Source organism: Protopterus annectens, chromosome 10.part0, assembly GCF_019279795.1.
Source record: "Protopterus annectens isolate FY-2018-M chromosome 10.part0, PAN1.0, whole genome shotgun sequence".
In the NCBI taxonomy this organism is placed as follows: domain Eukaryota; kingdom Metazoa; phylum Chordata; order Ceratodontiformes; family Protopteridae; genus Protopterus; species Protopterus annectens.
In genome coordinates this window covers 59040649-59065894 of record NC_056744.1, presented here as the reverse complement: position 1 = coordinate 59065894, position 25246 = coordinate 59040649, and the positions used below count along the sequence as shown (strand labels likewise).

General features: G+C 43.1%; 1 protein-coding gene across 1 annotated transcript in view; it reads left to right on the top strand.

The window, feature by feature from the left end:
- Positions 1-25246, top strand: part of MYH10 (myosin heavy chain 10) — a 2709460-nt gene that overhangs the window by 1983148 nt on the left and 701066 nt on the right. Inside the window, exon 26 of the mRNA XM_044086713.1 lies at positions 17196-17408. Coding sequence (XP_043942648.1) covers positions 17196-17408 — 213 coding nt within the window. The remainder of the gene's footprint in view (positions 1-17195; positions 17409-25246) is intronic.

The window sequence follows — 25246 nt, the reverse complement described above, 5'->3', positions numbered from 1 at the left end:
TACTTTAATTATTTTTTCCCTCCCTTCGCTGGTCGTTGGTGTGCGTGTGTGTTGTGTTTTTTGGGGCCTGTGTGTTTGTGTAGTTATCTTTCTTTTAAGTATGGCTGAGGCCTCAAAAGCCATCTTTTCTAAATGTACCGAGTGTGGCCATAAGCTCTCCCCGGCTGATGGCCACACACTGTGCCTTGGGGTGAACACCTTATCTCAGGCTGTACCATCTGTGCAGCGTTCAACCCAGGGGCACTGAAAGAGCGGAGGTCAAAGCTGGTCTTAGCGGGACTTTTACCCCCGGACTCGGCTTCGGCCTCCACTATTCCCGTGGCTCCACCACAGCCTGTGGTTGCTGCCACTCCTGCCCCCCTTCCTCCGTCCGGGACTCAAACTCCCACTAAAGTGTCGGAGGACAGGGAGGCCAGGAGGGAGAAACGGAGGGAGAAGAACCACAAGCGGCGGGCTGAGACCTCCGTTTCGGCCCCGCCAGCTAAGCGGGCTTCTCCCTCCACTGCTTCTAGGTCTCCTCCTCCTCGGCTCCGATCCCCTTGCTTCTCCCCGGGGCCCGAGGAGGAGGAGACCCGATCTCCGTCGAGGTCATCGAGGCGACATTCCAGGCCTGCCTTGGTGACCTCTTCGAGATCTACTTTTAGCATGTTCGATGCAGACTTGGACTGGATGATGCGAAGGTTCATCCAGGCCCAGCTGCAGATGGGAGTGCTTTTGCCTCCCCCCCCCCCTCCGGGGGGGAGCTCGACACCCTTTTTCCATCCTATTGCTCCTTCTCCGACCCGCTATCCGGGCTCGGAGCTTTCGGAGCCGAGCAGCGTTGGAGCCAGGGGTGGGTCGGCGCTGACAGTACTTGGTACTTTGGATCCAACCCTGCCCTCGAGCCTGTCGGATCCGACCTCTCGGAGCCGTGGCCCGAGCTTCGGATCCAAGGGATTCAGTGTGCCTTCGGCTCCGTCCAAGTCGGAGCGCACTGGTCCTTCAGATCCGATGGTCTCGGCGCCGGCTCCGATCCCTTCATCGGATCCGAGTGGGAGCTGACTTTCTGATCCAATAGAGAGTGGCTCTCCCTCGGCCTTCGATGTTGTGGAGAGGGCTCTGTTGAGAGCATCCGGACCCCCGGTCCTTGTCTCGGCTCCTCCCTGCACTCCCTCTCTGCTGGCCAGGCTTCCATCACCCAGCCAAAGGGACAGCCTGCTTTGATGTCACAGATGGTTCCATTGGAACAAGATGTTGCTGGCAAGGCCTCCTCGGACAGCCCCCCCCCCCCGAGGAAGTGCCCCGCAAGCATAAGTGCAAAAGGAGGCACGTGGACTCCCCTGAGTCCTTAACCGAAGACACGGACTTGGAGGAAGGGGAAGGCTCCCCAAGATCGCCCCCTGAGGATGTCTCCTTTGGAGACATCATGGAGATGCTGAGGATCAGAGGCGGGTGGTCTGCCCCCAAGTCTTCCTCTGATGAGTCCGTGTTTCTGGAGGCATTCGAGGCAGGCCTGTCTACCTCTTGGGTGTCCCCTCCGGCCGACCCCCTGGTGGACCTCCTTACCACCAGGGCGTGGAAGGATCCGGACACCGTGGAGCCAATACCAAAACACCCGGATAAAATACTTAGCCCCCCCTCAGGCCGATCACACTGGAGTAAGGGGCCCCCCATAGATGCCATGTTGACGGCGGCAGCCACGAAGAGGGAATTGGCTCAGGAGAGCCCCTCAGTCCATCCACCGAGCAAAGAGTCCCGCTTGATGGACCGCTTAGGGAAGTGAGTTTTTAGTTCAGTGACCTTCTCGGTAAGGTCTCTGAACTATATGGCACATGTCATCAGGATGCAGCGGGATCTTATCAAAGAATACGCTGCATCCCCCCCTGAGTCCATGTCGGAGGATGACAAGCAATTGTACTCCACCCGAATGGCCACTCTGAGATCAATTTCAAACACCTCTATGCGGCTATTGTCCCACGCCACAGAGGGAGCCGCTAGGGCTAGCAGAGCAGGCCTAGTCATGAGACGTCAGGCCTGGCTCCGTCATTGTGACTTTGTGAAGCCTTTTAAAGCGTCCTTTGTGAACGCCCCCTTCGATGTTTCTGCCCTGTTTGGCAAAACAGTTCGCGAGACACTTGTCCAGAGCGAGAAGGATGGGAAGACGTTGTCTGTCGTCGGAGTCCGCTTCTCTGCTCCCCAGCGGTCCTTTTCGAGGAACCAAAAGGGTCAGAAGAAGATGTGGTTCCGAAAATCACAACATTCCCAACCCGCTCCGGACAACCAGTCCTACCGTGGCAGAGGAGGACAGGGAGGACGCTGCCCCAGGGGCAGAGGGGCTCCGAGAAACTTTGGGTCCAGAGAACCTTTCTCTGAACGGCCCGTGCAGCAGCCCTGAGGGGTTGCCCGGCTGCTCCACTCTGGAGGCAGTCGGGGGGCGCTTCTTGGAACATCTAGCGGCATGGGAGTCCATCACGACAGACCACTGGGTGCTTCGCATTATATCCAGAGGGTACACGATACCGTTACTCCATGTCCCCAAATCCAAGAACCTCCCCGATGTACCACCCGATCAGAGGGAGGCCGCAGCTGCAGAAATTCAGCAGCTGCTAAGAAAAAGAGCTATCCAGCCCGTCCCCCAAGACCAGCTCGGATTAGGGTTCTACTCCAGGTTCTTTTTGGTGTCAAAAAAGACGGGGGACTTGAGACCGATCCTAGACCTTTCCCGCTTGAACCTGTCAGTAACCAAGGAAAAATTCCGAATGGTCACCCTTCAATCTATTCTCCCCCTTTTAAGGGAGAACGATTGGATGTGCTCCATAGACCTCAAGGATGCGTACTACCACATTTTAATGGACAGACGATCCAGGAGGTTCCTTCGCCTCGGCTGGGGCCAGTCACTACCAGTTCAGGGTCCTTCCCTTTGGCCTCACCACAGCCCCCAGGGTGTTCACCAAGGTATTAGCAGTGATTGCGGCCCACCTGAGACTCCAGGGAATACAGGTCTTTCCGTACCTGGACGACTGGCTCCTGACCGCACCAACAAGGCATCTACTTTGCTCAGCCAGAGACTTCTTTCTCCATCTAGCCCCACAGTTAGGCATTACTATCAACGTCGACAAATCTCTTCTGGCTCCAACGCAGGTCATAGAATTCGAATTCATAGGTGCCAGAATAGACACCAGAGAGTTGCGAGCCTTCCTAACTCCCGAGAGAATCCGGAACTTACAACTCCATGTGGGGGCTATCCTCCAATCAGAGACTCCACCAGCGGAATTGGTCCTGAGGGCACTAGGCTCTATGGCGGCAGCGATTACGTTCCTTCCATGTGCCCGTCTGAACATGCAGGTATTGCAATGGACTCTTCTAGTGCAATGGTCTTTTCTATCCCTTCCTCTCCACCATCCCATTGCTATCAGCAAGGCTTGCAGGAGGGCGCTACTATGGTGGCTCCAAGCCTCGAACTTCCATACGGGCCGTCCCTTCTGCACCTCTCCCCCTCTCGCCACGGTGACCACGGATGCTTCCCGCCTCGGGTGGGGGGGGGCATTATTCAGGCAGGACAGTCCAAGGCACGTGGAATGATACAGAGACCTCCCTACATATCAACGTTCTGGAGATGAGAGCGGTGCTGTTTGCGTTGCAAGCACTTCAGGACCTCCTCCCCATAGGAACGATTGTGATTCAGTCGGACAACATGTCGGTGGTCTGGTACATCAACAAACAGGGGGGAACCAGATCTTACCCTCTATGCCGCAAAGCCATGAGAGTGTGGGAATGGGCGATCTCCTCCAACCGCTTTCTGATTGCAACGCACATTCCGGGGAGGACCAACATCCTAGCGGACAAGCTCAGTCACACCCTTCTTACCCCGTATGAGTGGTCTCTCAATCCACTAGTAGCGAAGCAGATATTCGCAACATGGGGGCAACCCTGCTGCGATCTTTTTGCGTCTCCATCAAACACCAAATGCGGCAATTTCTTTGCTCTAATCCCCCCTCCAGGGGAAACTCCAAGAGACGCTCTGGTGCATGCTTGGCCACCCGGTCTACTCTATGCCTATCCTCCTCTACCACTAATGCTACAACTCTTACAGAAAGCCTCACGGTTGGGGAGCAGGATGATCCTCATTGCCCCATTCTGGCCTCGGCAAATTTGGTTCCCTTACCTGTGGTCTCACCTTGTGAATCACCCTTGGATTCTAGATCCCACTCCGGATCTCATCTCCCATCTGTCGAACTTACCGACCCCAAACCTGGACAATCTGAAACTGACAGCTTGGTTGCTCCAGTTCCACTCCTAGTTAGGACTCCCAGTATCTCTTCACCAGTCAAAGCCATCCTCGTGGCAGCGCATAAGCCCTCCACCAGGAAAGTGTATCGCAGTAAATAGAAACGTTTTTCCATCTGGGCGGAGCATCATGATCTAGATCCCTCTTCCATCCATATTAGACTTCCTAACTGAACTCTTTCAGGAAGGCGCTAGTTGTTCAACTGTCAGAGTGCAATTGGCAGCCATATCACATTACCATGTGGGACATGATACAGGGCCTTTGATGTCGGCCAAGTTGTGTAAAACCTTTCTCAAGGGCACCTTTTTACTTGGACCGCCTGTAAAGGAAGCCCTGCCACCCTGGGATTTTACATTAGTTCTTCAAGCCTTGACTGCTCCACCCTTGCTGCTTCAGTAGATCTCAAATTCTTGTCATGGAAAACAGCATTCCTTGTAGCCATCACTTCAGCAAAAAGAGTGTCGGAGCTTCAAGCTCTCTCTGTGAAGCCTCCTTACCTGATCTTTCACCTAGATAGAGTGTACCTCAGGACCAATCCCTCTTTTCTTCCCAAGATAGCATCAGAAACCAACATAAATCAATCCATAAATTTACCGGTTTTCTTCCCTAAATATCAGAATAAGGGAGAGTACAAGCTGCACTCATTAGATGTTCATAGGCAGCTTCGCTTTTATACTCATAGGACAGCTGGCCATAGACAATCCGACCAGCTGTTCGTTTCCTTTGCCAAATTTAACTTGGGGAAAGCTATCTCAAAGGTATCTTTATCACGCTGGATTTCTCAATGTATCCTATTGGCGTATCAAGCCTCGGGTAGACCCGCACCCGAAGAAGTTCGTGCTTATTCCACCCGCTCCATTTCTACCTCTGCGGCCTTCAAGTCTAGAGTTCCATTGGATGATATTTGTTCTGCAGCCACTTGGGCTTCATCTCATACCTTTATTAACCACTACAAACTAAACGTGCTTTCTAGAGGGAGAGCATCCTTTGGCTCTGCGGTGCTTCGTAATATCCTTTCATGATGGCCACCCAAGGTGCAGGTAGCTGGGGACTCTGTCCCACAGGTTGCTGACAAATGAACTTCCTACTTCAGATTAAGAAGTTATGTACTCACCATAATGTTCCATCTGAGTAGGTAGTTTCATTTGTCTGCAACCATCCCCCCCTCCTTCCCCCCTGGCCTTCTTCGGATCTACTGGTATTTGGATACCATCTTGTTGGGTATATATTGAGGGGCAAACTCGATCTGAGGTCATGGAGGGTTAGCAGGGGATTATGGGTGAAGGGAGGAGCTAGGAGCTCGGATCCATTAGCTTGAAACAAGTTGCCGGCTCGGATCCGATATCGGATCCAAGACCCACAGGTTGCAGACAAATGAAACTACCTACTCAGATGGAACGTTATGGTGAGTACATAACTTCTTATTTGCTTGCTTCGCTCAGCATTTCAGAAGACGTCTACAGATAAGTACCCCATTGGGGAATTTTTTTGTTTCTCTCTCAGGCTTAAGTTGTCATTACTCCTTTTTACATAGCCGATGTCATCAAGAAAGGGGAAATGTAAGTGCGGCCACTAGATTTCACACAAGGATTCCCATGAGCTGTGTTTGTTTTGCTTAGGCCAGTCCCACAGCCATACGACATGTATCATTTGCTAATCATTCGTCCCTAAAACCCTTCACAGTCATCTGGCAGCCCTGCAACTTTTCGTGGAAAACCAATGACTAAAGCGGTTAGTCCTAGGCATGGAACCCGAGTCTGCCATTGAGGTGGAGCTGCCTAAGAAGAAGGCCAAAGTTGCAAGGCCTACTGTCTCTGCCCCTCCAACGTTGGACATCCCACCAGCCACCAGTCCAGGGGATGAGGGATGTCTGGAAGAACTGACGACCTTGGCGGGTACTTTTATGGAGGCAGCCCTAGAATCTCCAGTTAGCACATCTACGGGGGTTACTCCAATGTTGGCTTCAGTTGATGTCGAGGGGGAACCAGGCTTCACCGAACAGCTATCCTCGGTGCTAGAACAGGGCTCTTCTCCTACAAGTCTGACTCCGGATCCTAGGCCTGCTGCTCCACAAACAGCCACTAAGATGACTATTCTTAGGAGGAAACAAAAAAGCAAACGTATAACAACTCCAACTGAAGACCAAACAGACTGACAAACGTTTTCCCAGTTTTTGGTGCAGGCCTTTGTGCTCTTAGGCCCACAGCTTCACTTGCTCCTACCTTGCCTGCTCTCAGCCCTAAGCCAGATTCAGCTTCTTCCATTCCCCTGCTCAAATACAGGAGGAAGACTTATCTTCCTCCTCCTCAGATGAATCTGTGACTTGCACATCCCAGATTGTTTCTTCTCTGGACTACTATTCCCCAGACGAGGACTCCTTGGAAGGAGACTTCCCACCTGAAGATATTTCTTTTGGGGAGACTGTTTCCCAAAATGAGGGAGTATTTCAAATGGGATGCCACTCAGGTGACTGAGGTACAAAAGAGGTACTTTAAACTGCTTCAGATGGAGTCACCATCCCCCTCTGCTATTCCCCTTGTGATTCCAGCTTACCTAGATGCCCAGACTAGGAAAAAGATTTACACATCTTCCACACTAGCCTTCTTACTATTTGTTGACTGAGACATTATGTTAAAAGGTTTTGTGCTCTGGAATTATCAGAAATAGTTGCTTAACAGCAGTCTTTCTAAACTTGTGCTTATTATCCAGGTAGTCTGTTATTACTCTTTAGCACTCTGCAGTTCCTCCTCTTGCTGTGTGAGATTCCCCTATTCTGCAGTCATACCTCTTAACCTCCTAGTGCAAGAAATGTGGACAAAGCCTAAAATAATGGGGGGGGGGGACGACAAAGGCCCAAAAATAGGGACAGATGTTTAAATATTGCTTTTATAAACTTAAAAAATTGCTAGAGTACTTGGATTTGTGTTATGCATTTTCTGAAGCATATGAAATACGGAATGTGTGAAAGTCAAATGCGCATCATTTTTAATTACTTCAATTCTCAGTGATTTGCAAGAAAACCACAACGTTTATGAGAAATAGACCTAATATGTGACAAAAATCTGGACAGATGAGAAGTACATTTTAAGTACTTTAACCTGTGTCAGTCCCTCTAAATAATTGTTGTTGCTTCTTAGCCATATCTAGTTTTCTTTTAATTCTACCTTGTTTTCAAAATCCACTTTCATTTTGTCCCACTCCCTAGCTATATTTTCTGAAGAAATTTCTATCTTCCGTAATAACTACCAAATAATTTTCACTACCCATTCCTTAAATTCCTCTCTGTTTTACAGACAAGTGGGGACGCACTAGTTTCATATTTTTATTTCCTTAGCCTGCATTTTTATTTTAGTTATTAATGGTGGTTGATCTGAAGTAGTTGTTGGATGCATATCAAAACTTTAAATTAAATGAATGAGTTCCTGTGAAGTGCAACATCCTAGCCAAGTTTTTTTACCTTGGGGAATATGTCAATTCTCAACGAGCTCTTGCTACTGAATTCACATCTTCCATACCAAGTATTTTCATATTTTTTTAAAATCTACCCTCTTTTTGTTATATTTTCACTTTTAGCACCCCCCCCTCCGATACCTCCTCACTGTTGCAAATCAAATTCCAGTCGCCACCTAAGGAATATTCCCTGCTGAAAGCCGATTTCTCCCAGAGTTTTCTTAAGCTCCATTGTAGCACTTTTAGTTGGAATATAAACACATGCCATTCTAATCCTCACAAATTTACCATTGCGCCTACCTGGGTTGGGCACTTTTTATCCCAGGACTTGTGCACCCAAGTGTCTTTATATTTTTTTATCTATTTATGTTCATAATATATGCTCTATAAAATAGCGTATATATCATTGTCATCTCAGTGAGATTTTGTAAAAACAGGGTTTACATCATGAAGGTACTCACCAAGACTTGAGGATAGATTCAGTTCCAGCAATACTACTCTCCTTTACTTGCTGATTTTATCATCTCACCATCCTGACTCTTGTGTGATAATTTTTGTACAGTGTCTGTTCCCAAGCACACTGTTCTCACCATTTCTGATTGATAAGAGTTTAGAGCTTTAGACAAAGTGTCAAGAGAATTATTTTTTTCATATTGGGGTTTGATCAGCTGTTTATTAGCTGCATCTTGTTATTGAACATGCTGAACATGGCAGAAGAACTCTTGGAATATGAGCTCAAGCAGATTTTTCATGAAATCCTGAGCACAGCCACCATAATGGGGTACAGTGCATCCTGGCATAACATTAACTGAACTATAAGGTTTGAGGGTATGGCTGCACAAAATGACATTGCTGAGATTGCTCTCCCATAGAAAGGAACTCTGAAACAAGGTCCATGATGCCCATTTTTTGAGGTGTATGCTTATGTGGCAACCCTGCCCTGGACATGGCATCCATCTTGTTTAGCTAATGCTCACGGTTTAGAAATGGATTTTGGCATCTTGGACAGGCAGTAAGGATGGGTAAAATGAGCATGCCTTTCTTTGAAATGAGGAGTTGAACGTTGCATAACAATCTGATCCCCTTTAGAAGGTTCATCTGAGTCCTCGCAACCTGCTTCTGTTATGGGGGGGGGGCAACATGTTTGGGGAGCTGTTTGTGAATCACATGCTTCTGAGACAGCATGGTCTGCTGTTTCAAAAATAGAAAGAAAAAGCTGAGAACATCAGCAAATTATTCCTCCCCAACCCACCTGCGTCACAAGGTAATGGGAGATGCAGTGGCCCTCTTGCAGTAGATTGAGGAACCTGTATTGAGAGGGAGAAAGGATGTACATGGAACAGCTTGGTGGTTTTTATATGACCTCCCCAGTAAAATATGAAAAATGTTTATCTCTTTATTGTACACTACATTGCTTCTTCACTTTCAGTGTAGATTCGTACTGGATCATTTGATACTGGAAAACTAATGTATCTGAACTTCATCAAGGAGTTGCAGCAGTGGAACTGCAGTCTTTCATTTTTGGTAACTCAATTTGCATATTTGACTGAGACTGTTAATCAGGAACTCTTAAAAAACGTACCTTATGCTCTTGAAGCTGCCAGGCAACTTCAAAGCTGTTTATCACTGAAGTGGCATTTTTTTCCCTCTGGTAGAAGTTTGCTCATATGTCATCCAACTTTTTTGAAAATCCTTTTGTGCTTACCCCATTTCAGTGTTGCACCATACCCTTCATTCCTAATACTCATCCCTGAAACGGCTGTCATATATTTTATATGTTGTGGTAGTTTTTCACTTCTGACATTGTCATATCAGGTGTAGTTGGAGTACTAAAGCTATTTTCTGGTGATGTTTTCAAGGTGATGCTGCTAAAAAGAACATCTTTATTAAATGTTCGCATATGACAATCTTACAATTTATATAAATGAAAAACATACAAAATAATACCACTTTTATTGCAAACAGTTTACATCACGGACACCTTTGAAACAACTGTAGATGCAAACATTTTACATCACTTACAAACCATCCAGTCATTGTCAGTTGAACATTATATGGCTCATTCAAATCCTGCCTATTAAACCTCTTTCCTGCTCTACATATATTATTTCCACAAATCCCATTTTTCCTATGTAGTTTTCTCCTTCCCTTTTCTAAAGATCCCAGTTCCAGTTGTTTTATCTCTGTTACTGTATTCACTACTTCTAGTAAAGTTGGTCTAGACTTTGATTTCCATTTTCTAGTAATTGCTTTTTTTGGTAGCCACCATGATTAGACTCTGTTTAGGCAATTCCGATTCTGTAGCATAACTCAAAAAAATTATCTTCTCAGTCAGTCTGCTCACCCAGCATCTCCAACAGAGCAGTTTGCAGGGAATCCCTAAAGTCTCCCAGCTCATTACGCTCCCAAAAAATGTTCCCCGCTACAACTTTCTTGTCTGTAACACCTCCAACATTTGGTATCCACCTGAGGAAAAATTCTTTGGAGTCTACTTGGGGTATAAAAATACCTATGTAAACACTTCCAGGCAAAGATCCTAAATCTTCTAGACTTTTTGCATATTTGGGAGATGTACATATATCCCCCCATTGCCTCTTTGTGAATTGCTTATCCAGTCTCTCTTCCCAATCCCTTCTAAGCTCCTCTGATTATTTTAATTATACAATATTTTATATGCTTTAGTAATTATTCCCTTTTTTAACAGCAGCTTCTGTTCTAGATTCTAATAAAAACTCTACCAGTGCTGGTCTTTCATTTAGGAGCCCCCTGTTTCTTTCTCTTTGCCTATACTCTAAGTCCTTGATAGGAAAGACTATCTCTATCCTGCAGTCCAAATAAATTCTTAGCCTCTTCCTATTGTGTTACCTTTCCCTTTGTAGTTATTTGCCCCCTATACCTTGGGTCCTTTGCCAATTTTCTCCAATAAATTCCAGCCCCCTATTGCCTATTATCTGTATCTCTGACCACAGTCATCCCTATCAGCAAAATTTCTCTTCTCCATTCTCGTGGTGATTTGGTTCTTAGAATACTCCCTGCTGTTTTATGAATATAATGTTCTGTATGATTTTGGTTGCTCTCCTTAAGAGTCTGCATCCAAAATCCCAATCTCACCTTATTTCTTTTGCGTCCTCCCTGTGTCAGCATCATTCCTTTCCACTTTCAATTATAGTTTTCTGCTTGTGCTATGTATAAGAGCCTTAACTGTGTTGCTGTAAAATACCCCCACAAATTAGGTAATCTTAGTCCACCTTGTTCTATTGGTAGAATCAGCTTATCCCCATTGGCCCTTGCTGTCTTTCCTTCCCAGATGAAATCTTTCAATTCTTTTTTAATTGCTATCCACAACTTCTCCTTCGGCTGATAAAAGTATACCTGACCTATGTATAACACTAAAGGGACTAAAAACATTTTAATAGCTTGTATCTTAGTATCCATATAACAAAACTTTGTTTCTCAGTTTTTGTATTATCTTATGTTTAATCTCTTCCCACATGTCCTTAGTTGCCACCACAGAGTCATTTCTAATCTATATTTCTAAATACTTCATTTTATCATGTCCCCTTAAATGTGGATATTGGACCAATTTGTGTCTGGGTGCATAATTTGTTGCTATTGCCTTTGTTTTTAGCTTCATTAATTTTGTATCCCGAGAAGATTTTAAACTGTGTTAAAATGTTCCACTACACTGTAATGTCCCTTTTTGGCTTTCTCAAGTATAAAGTATCTGCAAATAGGGTCAGCTTTTCCCAACTACCATACCAATTATATCCTTGAATTTTGGAGTCCCTTATTTCCTTTTCCAGTGGTTTTAAATATATTGCAAACAACAAAGGGAAACGCAGATAACCATTCCTGGTTCCTCTACTCAAGCAGAAATTATCAGAGAGGACCCCACCCACTTTACTTCGCTCCTCCAATCCCTTGTATATTCTTTTAATCAGTCTTATAATCGTGCCAGGGAAAGCAAATGCTTCCATTGCCCTGCTTTCCAGTAGGTTCTAGAGCAAGTGCTAGTCACAGGGGTTCAGATTTTAATGCTGCTACTGAGAAACCAGCTAGTTCTAAGGGAAAATCTGAAGAGCAGAATTTCTGGCACCTGGAATAGCTTAACTGTAGCCCCGTGGTGCTGCACGATGTGAAAAACACACGTGTTCTTAAGCCAGAAAGTTGAAAGGGATAGAAATCAGCCCAAAATGGCTAATAAAATTACAATTTCAGAGCTGGAAACCACTCCTCTAGTGTTAGGCAGTACAATGCTCACAACTCCCACTGATAAAGCAGTAGGACTTCCCTCTACCACAGCAAGGTCTGGATAGCTCAGTACACAGAAAATAAAGTCCTGAAACCAGTAAACCTGGGATCTGGACTATACTAGCTAGGAAAGGCAGGAAACGAGCAAACAAGATAATATTTTTTTTTGTTTGTTAAAACAGGCTAAACAATGCAATAATACAGTAAATAAACACAGAAAAGGCTAATGCACTTGAGTGTGTAGCCCTAAACAGTAAATGCAGTTAACTCTACAAAATTAGCAATTTAAAACTTTTTAAATGAAGCAAAGCAAGTGTGCAACTGAAAAACGATTTAAGAGGGAGTAATACAGCAGAATAAGTAGCTAGTCTATATATACAGAAAAGCAGCTAAAACAACACTAAAACAATTCAGGTGCAGTGCAACCTAGAGCACTTGAGTTTTAGCAATATTAAGGCAAATACAGTTTTAATAAATGCACTAAACTATATTCAATATTTCCAAAATGTTTGAGAAGCACAGTCAGAACAGTAGGAGCTTCAGGCAATTTTTTTTTTTTTTTTTTAGAAAGGGAGAAAGGAGAAACAGAAGGAAAGTGGGTTGGACTTCTCAGATGTTCTCTCTGTATTAGGTAGAATGAGCTAATGACACTAGACTGGGAGGAGTGTCCAAGATCAAATTTAGAGTGGAGAGGGCAACTGCAAGGCCAGCAGGTATAAAGATAAGATACCAATGGGGAGGAAGGGTGGGGAGCTAATCACTTCAGGCAGAAAACACTACAGGCAGTGAGCCAATAGCTATAAAATACAGTAATAAAGTATGCAGCAAGACAATAAAAGTGCTATAAATATCTAGAATAACCAGTAACTAGTAAAAATAAGCAAAAAACAGTCTACTTTTTGTTATCACAGATCAGAGTTTGGCAGTGCTCCTTCTCCAAAAGCTCTGTGTGGAATGGCAGAAAACACTCAAGTTAACTTCTTAAGTAACAGAAAGTTGAAACCTGAAACAACTTTAAAAAAAATCTCAAAAGAACCAATGAGGTGCTTTCTCCAAGCCGTAGACCTGGCAACTCCAACCACCAATGACCACAAACACTACACTCTCTCTGTAGTGAGGGATGGTTTTTGCTAACTAAGATGGCCTTGAAAATAAACTGAGAACACAGCCTCTAACAAACAACTAGGCCCAGAAACACAATCTTAAGTATGGAAACTTTTCAGGCAGAAAACACTACAGGCAGTGAGCCAATAGCTATAAAATACAGTAATAAAGTATGCAGCAGACAAAAGTGCTATACATATCTAGAATAACCAATAACTAGTAAAAAATAAGCAAAAACACAGTCTACTTATTGTTATACATCACAGATCAGAGTTTTAGTCAGTGCTTCTTCTCCAAAAGCTCTGTATTCCTGGGGACTTTCCTGTAGATTGGTTATACATAGCCATTTTTATCTCATTCCTTCCAATCCTGTAATTGAGCCTCATCTACCTCTAACTTTGGCATATTTAATTCTTCCATAAACATTTCCATTTGTATCTTTTCTTGATTTCCATATTTCTCTGCTTTGTACAAAATTTCATAAAATTTCCAAAATATTTCTAATACTTCTACACGGTCTGTTGTTATCTTCCTTGTTATAGGCTTCCTAGGTTTGGTGACTGCCCTTTCCACTTTCTCTTGCTTGAGTTGATGTGCTAAAAGTTTTTGTGCTCTAGAATTATTATCAAAAAACAGTTGCTTAACAGCAGTCTTTTCTAAACTCATGCATATTATCGAGGTAATCCCTTATTTTCTGTTTAGCATTCTGCAGTTGCTCCTTTTCTTGTTTTGAGAGATCCCCCTGTTTTGCAGTACTTTAATATTTGTCAATCCCTCTAAATAATTATTGTTATTGTTTATCTATATCTCCCTTTCTTTTATTTCCATCCTTGTTTTAAGCTCCACTTTAATTTTATCCCACTCCTTAACTATGTTTTCAGAAGATAATTCTATCTTCTCTAGTAGCTCCTGAATTTATTTCACAATCCATTCCTTAAATTCCTCTCTTTTCAGCCGATAGGTGAGAAAGCGCCAGTGTCTCATTTTTATTTAATTACTATGAGTTTTTATTTTAGTTATTATTGGTGCATGATCTGAAATAGTTACTGGGTGCATTTCAGGACCTTCAATTAAATGCATGTTACTGTGTGTTATAAAAATCTATCTAGCCTAGCCCAGTTTTTGTATATTGGTGAGTAATATGTAAATTCACTTAGAACTCCTAGTATCTTCCGTGCCTAGCCCAGTTTTTGTATATTGGTGAGTAATATGTAAATTCACTTAGAACTCCTAGTATCTTCCGTGCTAAACACTTTCATAATTTTTTTCAAAAATTACCCTCCTTTGTTATATTTTCCCTTCTAGGCCCCCAGGCACATCTTCACTGTTGCAAACCAAATTCCAGTCTCCACCTTTAAGCAATATTCCTTGCTGAAAGCTGATTTCAGTAGCTAACTGGCTCACTGATAGAATCCACCTAGTCAAAATAGGGGATGCCACTTCAAGCAGTTAGACCCGTATCGAGTGGCATACCCCAGGGTTCGGTCTTGGGGCCGCTGTTGTTCGGGATATACTTTTCTAAGGTGCAGGCCAAAACCAGTGGGCTATGGCTGACTATGTTTGCAGATGACTGCAAGCTAGGCGCTGTCATCATTTCCCCAAGTGACATGGACATCCTCCTAGAGGGTCTCACCTAAACAAATGACTGATGCCAGAAACATGGCCTCAAGCTAAATACAAAAAAATGCATCATCCCCTTTGGGGAGAGTGACATCCCCACAAATCGCATTAATAATGTCCTAAGCACCCAGTCAGTCATGAGGGATTTGGGCACCCTGATTGATAGCAACCTGACTTTTGACCACCATGTTGCTTACATTGTATGGAAAGCTTTCTGCATGGCCCACCTCATAAGTAAGGGTATCTCATCCAGGGACAAGGTGGTCATAACATTCCTGTATTCTTCCTTTATAAGGCCCATTATTGAATACAACTCCCCATTTGGCATGTACCTCGCGAAGCACATGCAGCAGCTGGAGAGATCACAGAGGTTCCTCACCAGGAGAATCCAGGGCCTCAAAAATCTACCATATGCAGATAAGCTGAAAGCCCTATCCCTCTACTCTCTTTCATACAGACTTCTCAGAGGTGACCCCTGTCTGGCATACAAAGCGATCTCGGACCCTGCCTTGATGGGACTGCTGCATATCCACAAGTCAAGCTCCACTCTACTAACTTGCACACGCAGCCTCAACGTGGACTATGACATTAATAGGACTTGTTGGCGGGACAGATTTGTCTACCAGAGACTCTCCCATCTGTGGAATAGACTCCCTCTCCACGTCAAGTGGAGTACCTCTTTACCCCCTTTTTAAGCACAACCTGGATAACTGGATGGGAAATGGAAAATACATCCCTGGGATTCCACCCGTGTCCCTGCTGGAAAGGGGCATCTGGTGCTGATTTGTCTATACATGGGCTAAACTCCTGGCTAGGCTTATAAGGGCCTCAAGGCCAATAGCCTAGTAACTTGCTATGATCCTATTTCTCCCTGAATTTTCTTAAGGTCCATTATAGCAGTTTTAAGGGGATGTAAATGCATGCCAGTGTAGTCCTCCTCCCTAGCCAGTAGCCCCTTAGTACTGTGTATCTTCCATTATTTTTTTTTCCTCTTCTATCACTATTGGAGCTCCTCTTGCAGAGGATCCCCAGGTATTCTGCTGAATGACCATCCTGAGAACCTTTCTTTATCAAATTGAACATTCAGTTCTTTCCAGATGCGTCTTCTATAGCATAGCTATTTGCACTCTGCATTTTTTAATATAGTTCACTACTTTCATTTTTATAGTTATCTGTAAGACCATTCAGATTGAAAGATATTATAGAAAGCATCATTTTCTTATATAGTTATTGTTACCACCTTTTGTATGGAACTGCTCTTTTGCTAAATGTCTAGTTTCAACTTTTATGTTACATGTATATACTGTTCACCAGGTTGGTCTTTTATACAGTTGTTTCAGGTCATATCTATTTGCGCCCATGTCACATCTTGCATAACTTTTTTTTTTTGAAAGCCCTCAAACACAGCAAACGACCCCCCCCCCCAAAAAAAAAAGAACACTACTAAAACCTATGAACTTAACAATAACACACAAAACTATGTACATTTTCACTATTGAATTTTTTGCTTCCTAATAAGAACATAAGTTTTGAGTTGATAGCTACACAGACAAGCTTAAGTTAACCAAAAAGGAAAGGTTAGTCATGCTAAGATGCATGTACAGCCTGTTCTATAAGTGTGTGCTATTTGATTTTATGTATCTTTATAACTCTCCCAGTTGAGAAAAAACTTGAATGCTTTCAGTAAGCACTTTCTCTAAGCCATTTTTCTTTATCAAATTGTCTTCTAGTGACATGCAAACCAGACACAAAACTGCTAAGGGTACCTTGTTTATCAGGAAAAAAAGCCTTAGAATATTTAATATTCTTTTTCATTTACATCCTGATGTAAGAATCTTAGTCTAGTTTGTGACAAACAAAATGTGTTCTAGGGACATGTTTGTGTCTGAGACCACTCATATGGAGCAGACTCCCCATTCATGTGAAACACAGGTCTTAACTAAGCCTATTCAAATGCTGTTTGGACCATTGGACGGGAAATGGCAAATTTACCTGTGGCTTGTCGACTCTGTCCCTTATGGTCGGGGCAGCTTGTAGATGCCCTAAGGCTTATGTTTATTCCAAAGCGATTGTAGTCTGTTGGCACTGATAAATGGGAAAATTTGGGGTATGGATGGCTAGGCTTAAAAAGGCTGCAGGGCTGTTAACCTAGTAACCTCCTGTTATACTATTCATTGTATGACAGTCATGTATAGAATGGAGCATTTTGTCACATTCACTTGATTTGTCTGCTAGGTGTGTATTTTTTTTTGTTTTTGCTTGTTGGTGACCAAAAGCATACTTGTACTGTACCAGAGTATACCTGCTTAAGGTTCTTTTGCTGCAGTGAATATACCTTGTTTAAATGGAAATGCTGGTTTTCTCTCTGTTGAAAATGCCTCATGGCACCAGCAGGTGTTCTGTAATTTCACTACCCTGACTAAAAATTGCATCTTTTAATACGTCATTTTGTTTCTGCTATTGTGTTTATTATTTTTTGTGTTTTTACTATTTTCCTTGCTAGGGGAGATGACGAAGCTATCCAGAAAAATAACGCTCTTAAACAGGTGAGGGAACTGCAGGCCCAGATTGCTGAACTACAGGAGGATCTGGAATCTGAAAAAGCAGCACGAAACAAAGCAGAGAAGCAGAAAAGGGATTTGAGTGAAGAACTGGAAGCACTAAAGACTGAGCTTGAGGATACCTTAGATACCACTGCTGCGCAACAAGAGCTACGGTAATTTGCACAGTCTTATACCATTTACATGTGTTTTGGATCAGGTAAACAGAAAGACATTTGCAACCTTAAGATATTAAGATCAAGGTACATTTAGTTATTTATAAGCATTAATATCAAGTTAAAATGAGATAAATTTTTCATGAATTTATTTTAGTTATATTCTCTGCATAGCTTCCAAGTCTGACTTCACATCAGGTTTAAAAAATAGTCATTTAGAAATCTCATGTTTTTTTTCTCCTTTTTAAAACATTAACATGTTTGTTAGCTCGAGTTTGTGAAGGTCTTGTCTGGTGGTCATTACTTCCATTAAGCTTGGTAAGTACTGAATTAAAACAAAGTATGTTTTTTTTCTAGCTCACTGTAGCAGTTTTCATCATACCTGGCTGTGCTTAGCTAGTGAATATGTTTAAGATTTTAAAGGCAGTCTTTGCTTTGAATTAGAATACCTCTTTTTTTCCCTTTTCTTTTAAGTGAATATAAATTTGAGGTAAAAACTTATTTGGGATATTTGCCTTTCAGGTCCTTTGCCTCCTCTAAATAAGGATAACTTTAGAGGTTTTAAAAATGTAACTCAACAGTATTGTATATTTTGTTTATCTTATCCAATGTAGCTGGCTGTTTGTAATTTGTCACAGAAATTTGTACTTCAGCCAAGCAGATGTTGTTGGATATTTATTTGTAACACTGCATTACATTAAATTCTGAAAATCAAAGCTGTTTCAGAATCAGGGTCAAGATGAACATTAGATTTTGTTGTCTCAAATATAGTCCCACTCCTGCCAGATAAGCAGGGAAAATAAGAAGCCAAAAGAAGTGTGTAGTACATGGAGAGAGGCTAGTACATTAAGTGCAGGATAGAATTTTAATGAGTAAAGAAGAAATTCTAAAACAAATTTCAAAGGAATACTAAAGTAATTATAAAGGGAGGAGAGAGGGAGCGAGAGACGCATATAAGCTCATTCTTAGCAGATCAGCAATGCACTGAAGAAACCAAAAGAATGTTACAGAAAGGGGTACATAGATCATCACATTTTGAGTAGTATTACTGTGCATCTGGTACATGAGCCAGAACAAGATGGAGATCTCAGCAGCAAGACAGAAATCATAAGTTAATCGGAAGTTTATAAAATCACATGGATAACTGGATTTAATGTGTATTTATACTGAGTTATTGACATTTGATCATCAGGCAAGACCAATGGGTAAGAGCCCATTTTCAGCAGAGGCCTAGGGAGAAAACCTCCAAAGTATTACAAAACATTTTAGGAACAATAATTTTACAATCTTTAAAAATAAAAACTACAGTTCAGATAATTATGCCAAGTTAGACATAATGTGCAAAGATTGGTTAAGTAAAAGTCATATAACATTTTAGTATTTAGAGAAATTTTATCAAGTTTACAAAGAAAATTAAATGTAAGATAGTATAATACAAACAGGAACTGCAGTATGAAGTGAGATAAAAGCAGGCTTTTGGTAGATTCAGGGAGAAACCCAGGGGATAGAAATTGATAGAAGTAAGAAAGTAAGTGAAGAAGGGAGAGTAAGGAGGTGTTACAGTATGAGGAGGTATTTGTTCACATTTAGGGATGTATTTTTATCCTGGTGCTGAACCGAATACATATATAATGAATGCCAAGTTTTAGAAGGGAGAAAAAAAACTAAGTCTCCAATAATCGGTTTACTGCTGGTAGCAGAATAAGCTCTAAAATGGCAGCAGCTGAGAGCAGGCTAGAGCAAGGGGAAGGGCGTACATTTCTGTCAGGTAGTTACTTTTGAATTAGAACCCAGTTGATATAGATAGTTAGACTTCACAAAGACCTTTGATACTGTGTCTTGTGTTTTGTTGTAGCGGGAAGGAGCTCTGACTGCAACCCATATGACATGGGTTATGCAAACAAGGTGATGTAATTTCTTTGGTGGAGACCAGAAAAAACACCATTGGTTGCTTGAGGATGGAAGGGCAAGGCTGTTTGTTGAAAATGCCCCTTGCAGAATTGAGGAATAACCAGTGTGGTCAGCCCATTTCGTACCCTCTCCTCTTATGAAACCATGCACAAGAGATCTAAAACAGGGAGAAAAAGCACCCCTGATGTTGCCTAAATGATTGTCCTAAGTTGATTTCATCTCAGTGGTGTAGAATGATTAGTTAGGAGGAGGCTGATGATCAGGCAGCAGGAGAAAAAAAAGTTAAATTGGAAGTACATAAATATAAAAGATGTTTGGTGCTGTACCACATAGGAGGCTGGTTGAGAAAGCTGTGGGTAGTGCTGGTGAAGCCTGAGTTGGGGGCTAAATTCTAGAAAGATCTTGGTGACTGGCACTGCATGGATGTGTAAGTAGTAGTTTGGATTTAGTGTAAAAATGCAAGATTGTTTTCTGGAACTCCAGAAAACAGTCTTGGTAAAATGACGATATGGGAAAGTATGTGAATGATGGAACTTGATGTATTAACTGCCTGAATTGGCTGAATTATAAATTGTAAAGACCACTATGATGCTTGAGTAAATAGAATAGGGGAGAGGATTATACAGATGTTGCTTTCACCTTTTTACTGCCAAAAGCAGTAGTAAAGCCATATTCTGAGTACTGCATATATTTCTTAACACCGTGTAGTCAAATTAATATTAGGATAGTAGAAAATATTTGTGTTTCTCTTCTTTTGAAGACCAAGACGGCAGATTCATTGAGTCAGGGCCAGTAGACAAAACTGTCATTTAGCAGAATGATTGCAATTTACACCAGGCATTTTGACCACTATTTTAGTAAGAATTAAGGGCCACAGCCTTTTACTTGGTTGGTGTTGGAGGTTCTTTGCCCCATAACTATTTAGCACAGAGCTGTTGTAATGATGAGGTGGGATAGGTTCAGATATGAGCAGAGTCTTGGAAAGTTTGATGTATGTACATTAGAAGAGAAAGGGAAGCTGTGATCAGGATAGATGGCACTGTGATTACAGCTGTGAGTGGTGAGTTTCAGAGGAAGAATGAGAGGAAAAAACCAACATAAGAGTGTTAGGAAGGGGATTTTGCAGGTACGGCTTAAGAAAATTCTGATACCCAGTGATGATGATAGTATCATGGACTGTGTTGTTGCTTAAGGTAGTGTTGCGTTCGTGTTATTAGTGGGGTTCCAAAATTGTAAGTAGCAGAACATGGAAAAGCTGAAGTGAGTATATCGTATGTGAGACTTCTGCTTGCATGTGACTGCACTGGATTGGATTTATTAATTTTTAAGGTTTGACTGCTTCCCTTTTTTGGCTGTTTTTACATTAGTTTGCTTTATTTTAAATTTTGTTAAAATCGTTTTTTTCCCTTGGCGTTTTAAAAGCTCTTGGCTATGGTTGGAATAATCATTCTTTCCATTCATTGATTAAAAAGGAATAAATCGAAGTAATTAGCAGAATGAGCCCAGTAGTAGGATTTCTTATTTGGGGCATTTAGTTAAACTGTTAGTTGCAAGTGCTGTGAGACTACTGCTGGTGTGTGACTGCACTGGATTTTGGATTGTAATTTTTTTTTTTTGGCTGTTTTGTTGGCTTTTGCGCCGCCCACCCCTACTGTAAATTTTATTCTGGAAGCACCTTCCAGTCTCATGTCAGATACACATTGTTATTAGGCACTGATTGATCAAAGTAGGAAGGCCTTCTCCTTAGACTGTTTCATATCATCACAGTCACTCAGTACACTGCAGTATTCAGAGTATTAATTAATTTTTCCATATTATTTTTAAAATCCATAACATCTGGGACTTGACTACTGATCACTAGAGAGCCAAGGAACTGCTGCTCAGGAATAAACTTGGGATTAGTGCTTCTGTTTTGATGTTCTTCGTGTTTCACTGTTGCAGTCATTACATTTGGGTTATCTGCCTCCAGGTAGCCCTCAGCCGGCCTGAATACCAGAGTCTAGGATTCCTGCGTCGGATGCGGTCTCTTCTTCCATGACGTCAGGTCTTCAGGGGTATAAAACATGCAGCTGACGCCATTACATCAGTTTTTCTTGCCGCGTGGTGCCCAAAGCAGAAGCAGTTCGCAAGTGTCAGTCGTCCAACTCCTGAAATTTTCGTTTTCAAGTTTCAGAACCGAAGTCTTGAAAAAAGCTAAGTACCCCATTGGGGATCCTTTTCCTTGCTCTTAACCGATGTCAATAAAAGTTAACAGTTGTCTTACCTGTGGAAATCAAATACCTCATAAAGATTTTCATTCGTACTGCATTCCTTGCTTAGGCCCAGACCACGATGTCCCTCGCTGTCGGTTTTGTGCCTTATTCAACCCCCAAACTATTCGTCGTCAGTCCATTTTTGCAGCAAATTATTTTGGTACTCAGTATAACTATCCAGAAATGGCTTCGGTAAGCCATCCGACTACCAATATTCCGAAAAAAGTAAGGATAAAGACAGACCCCATAGGTCCAAAACTGCTGATGACACTTCCATTAAGGTAGTCGCCAGTTCGCCGGTACTCAGTGAGGCGCTTTTGCAGCCCCTGATACCCGCTACTTCAGATTCGCAGGCCTCTACTGAGACCCATTCAGAGTCCGGTATGCCATGAGATGCTTCTTCGACTATGTAACCTGCGGATGTCTCTACCTTGGATGGGTCTGGAGCCGCTGTGTAGGCACCGGCTTCTGAGGGTGCATTCAGGCCTACAGATTTACATTTTAAACCAACACCATCTTCTTCATCTAGGCCTAAAACTTGACCCACGCCTAGAAAACCGATGTCCCAACTGCATGGTCAGGCCCATATGCCGAAAAACAAATGCTTAGAATGGCTGAAGACCTTATTACTTTAGAGGAAGCCAGCCCTCTCCATCTAAGAGACCTAGAACTGATTTTCCTTCTGATTCTTCTGATCAGGATTCTGATATTTCTGTTTCTTCTGGTTACCAGGATTTGCCCTTATCTGCCTATGAGGATTCTGATGCAGAGGATTCCATTCCCTCTGCTTCCCCTCCAGAAGATTTTTCTTTTGGTGAAACCTTGCACACCCTTAGGGAGCATTACCGCTGGGAAAGCCAGGATTACTCTGACTCCAAAAAGAGGCTTAGGGAATTCTTACTCCTTCCTCAACACAGGCCTTTGGCTATCCCTGCTGTTCTGGACATTGTAGATGACGCCTTCTTGGAATCTAGCTTGTCCTCAGACATTTTACCTCCAGCTCCCAGAAAACCTGACCGGTATTAGAGTACCTGACTCTCTCACAAGTTCCTCTTCAAGAATCCTACTGTGGATCCAGAGACCATTTCCCAAGGAACAAAGGGCATTAAGGCTACTGCTGCCAAAAATCCTACCCCTTCTGATAGAGATTCTAGAGCATTGGACAGATGGGGTAAGAAGGTATACACGTCTGCTACTTTGGCCATTAGGACTTTAAATTGCCAGTTTCATATGTTAAAGTATCAGCAGCATATTTTGGGACTACTTAAACAGAAAATGATGTTGATACCTGACTGTGCTGAACACAAAGAATTAAAAGATGTAATGCATTCTGCTGAACAAGTTGGTAAGCATACTTTGCAATGTGGTTTTGACTCTTTAGAAGCATCTTGCAGGGCTGCTGTCACTGGGTCTGTACTTAGAAGGCATGCTTGACTTAAGGAGCAAACCTTGCCAGATCATGTTAAAGCTAAATTATTGGATGCTCCCTTAAACCAAGACTGCCTGTTTGGCAACAAAGCAGAAGTCGTCCTCAAAAAGATGGAGGAAAAAGCTAAATGTATGCAAACTGTTAAAGATTTCCTGCAAGTACAGTCTCCCAGATTTAGTAGGAATTTGCCTTCAAAGAATTGGTCCTTTCCAGTCTCTTCCAGGCCGGCTCAGTCCAAACCCAGGAACAGCAGACCCACCTAGGTTACAGTCTCAGGCTACGCACAGGCCCAAGCAGTGGGGGGCTCCCACTTCCAAAGCAGAAAGTAATAAGACACCCCCCCTAGAGAAAAATGTCACAATGACTTAACCTTAACCATTCAAAGCCCTGCTCCCTTAGGAGGAAAGCTCACCCTGCATGCAAAAAACTGTGAACTCATTACCCAGGACACAAATGAGTTTTAAATATAGTTTTCCAAGGTTACATATTCCACTTCCACACCCTACCAGCCTCAAACGGTTGGCCAGACCTACCCCCAAATCAGTGGTCAGAGGCTCAACAGCAGGTTCCTGGTACCCAGAAAAGACTATCATGGAACTCTCTATTCTAAACACCTTTTTGGTAATCCCAAAATTCAAAATGCTAACATTTCAACAGCTGCTTCCTATGCTAGGCAAAGATGCCTGGTTGGCAACCTTAGAATTAAAGGAAGCTTACCTGCACATTCCAATAAGGGAATCTTGCAGGAAATACCTACGCTTCAGGGCAGGCTCCATGCACTATTAGTTCTCTGCACTTCCCTTTGGCTTATCTACTGTGCCCAGGGTATTCATAAAGTGTCTAGGTCCAGCCATTGTATTTTGCAGGCAGAGAAATATTCAAATATACCCATACCTGGACGATTGTCTGATTTAGGCAGAAAGCCAGGACTTGCTATTAAAACATCTGGCATTCATAAAGAAACTTCTAACCTCACTGGGGTACACCACCTGGTACCTTGCCAACAGATTGTATTCCTGGGAGCAAGCTTGAATACAACTTCCCAGATGGCTTACCTCACTCCAGAGAAACAAGTTTATTTGACAGCCTACTTAAAACTACTGGCCACAGATATCCAGCTATCTGCAAAGAAAATTTTGCAAGCCCTGGGGTTCATGGTCTCTTGCATTCTACTAATTCCATTTGCAAGACTGCATATGAGGAAACTACAGTGGTATCTAAAAAGCCTATTGTGTCAACATTCTCAGGATCTGGAATCAATGATTCTAAACATTCCTTGTATAAAGACAGAGTTCCTTTGGTGGGCAGAGGCCTGCTACCACAACAATGGGCTCCCTTTCACTCTACCCCCTGCCGCCCAAACCCCAACAACAGACGCATCAGACTATGCATGGGGGGCTCACTTGGAAGGGCATTGCATTCAGGGCAAATGGAACCAGAGTCAGATGCACCTGCATATCAACCAAAAAGAAATGTTAGCTGTACAGAATTCCCTGACAGCCTTCAAAGACCACATCTTTCCAGGACAATTATTGGTAAAGACAGACAACACCACAGTTATGTACCCTCTCTGCAGACTAGCCGAACACAGCCTTGAGCTACTAAGTGCACCTACAAGCTCAATTCCTGCCAGGCAAGCTAAATTCACTGGCAGATGACCTACGCAGAAATCTCATGGACCCACACAAATGGAAACTGGAACCAAAGATATTCAACCTCTTGAGGAGCAAATAGGGGACACCAGAAATAGACCTGTTTTCCTCCTCAGAACTACCAATTTGACAATTTCTGCACAAGGACTTCCCACAGTCAAGCTTGGAAGGTAGATGCCCTGTCCTTTACCTGGGAAAGCCTCTCGGTTTATGCCTTTCCCCCTCTGCCTCTCCTCGTGAAGGTTCTGCTAACGATCAAACAGGACAAGCCAAGGACAATACTGATTGCACCAGACTGGCTTCACCAGCACTGGTACCCCCTCTTGCGCAGTATGATACTGCTGGAGCCATGGCACCTACCTCAAACACCTTCCCTGCTGTCCCAGCAGGTGGGTCAGATTCTGCACCCTCAGCTTCAAACCCTGAACCTTGCAGCCTGGCTAATTCCTTGAGCTCTCCAATAGCATCCTTCAGTAAGCAAGTGCTAGATGCCATTCTGGAAGCAAGGAGGCCTAGTACTAGAAAATCATATGCTGAAAAGTGGAAAAGATACTGTTCCTGGAGCCAGACTCAGGGGATGGGCACAGCGGTACC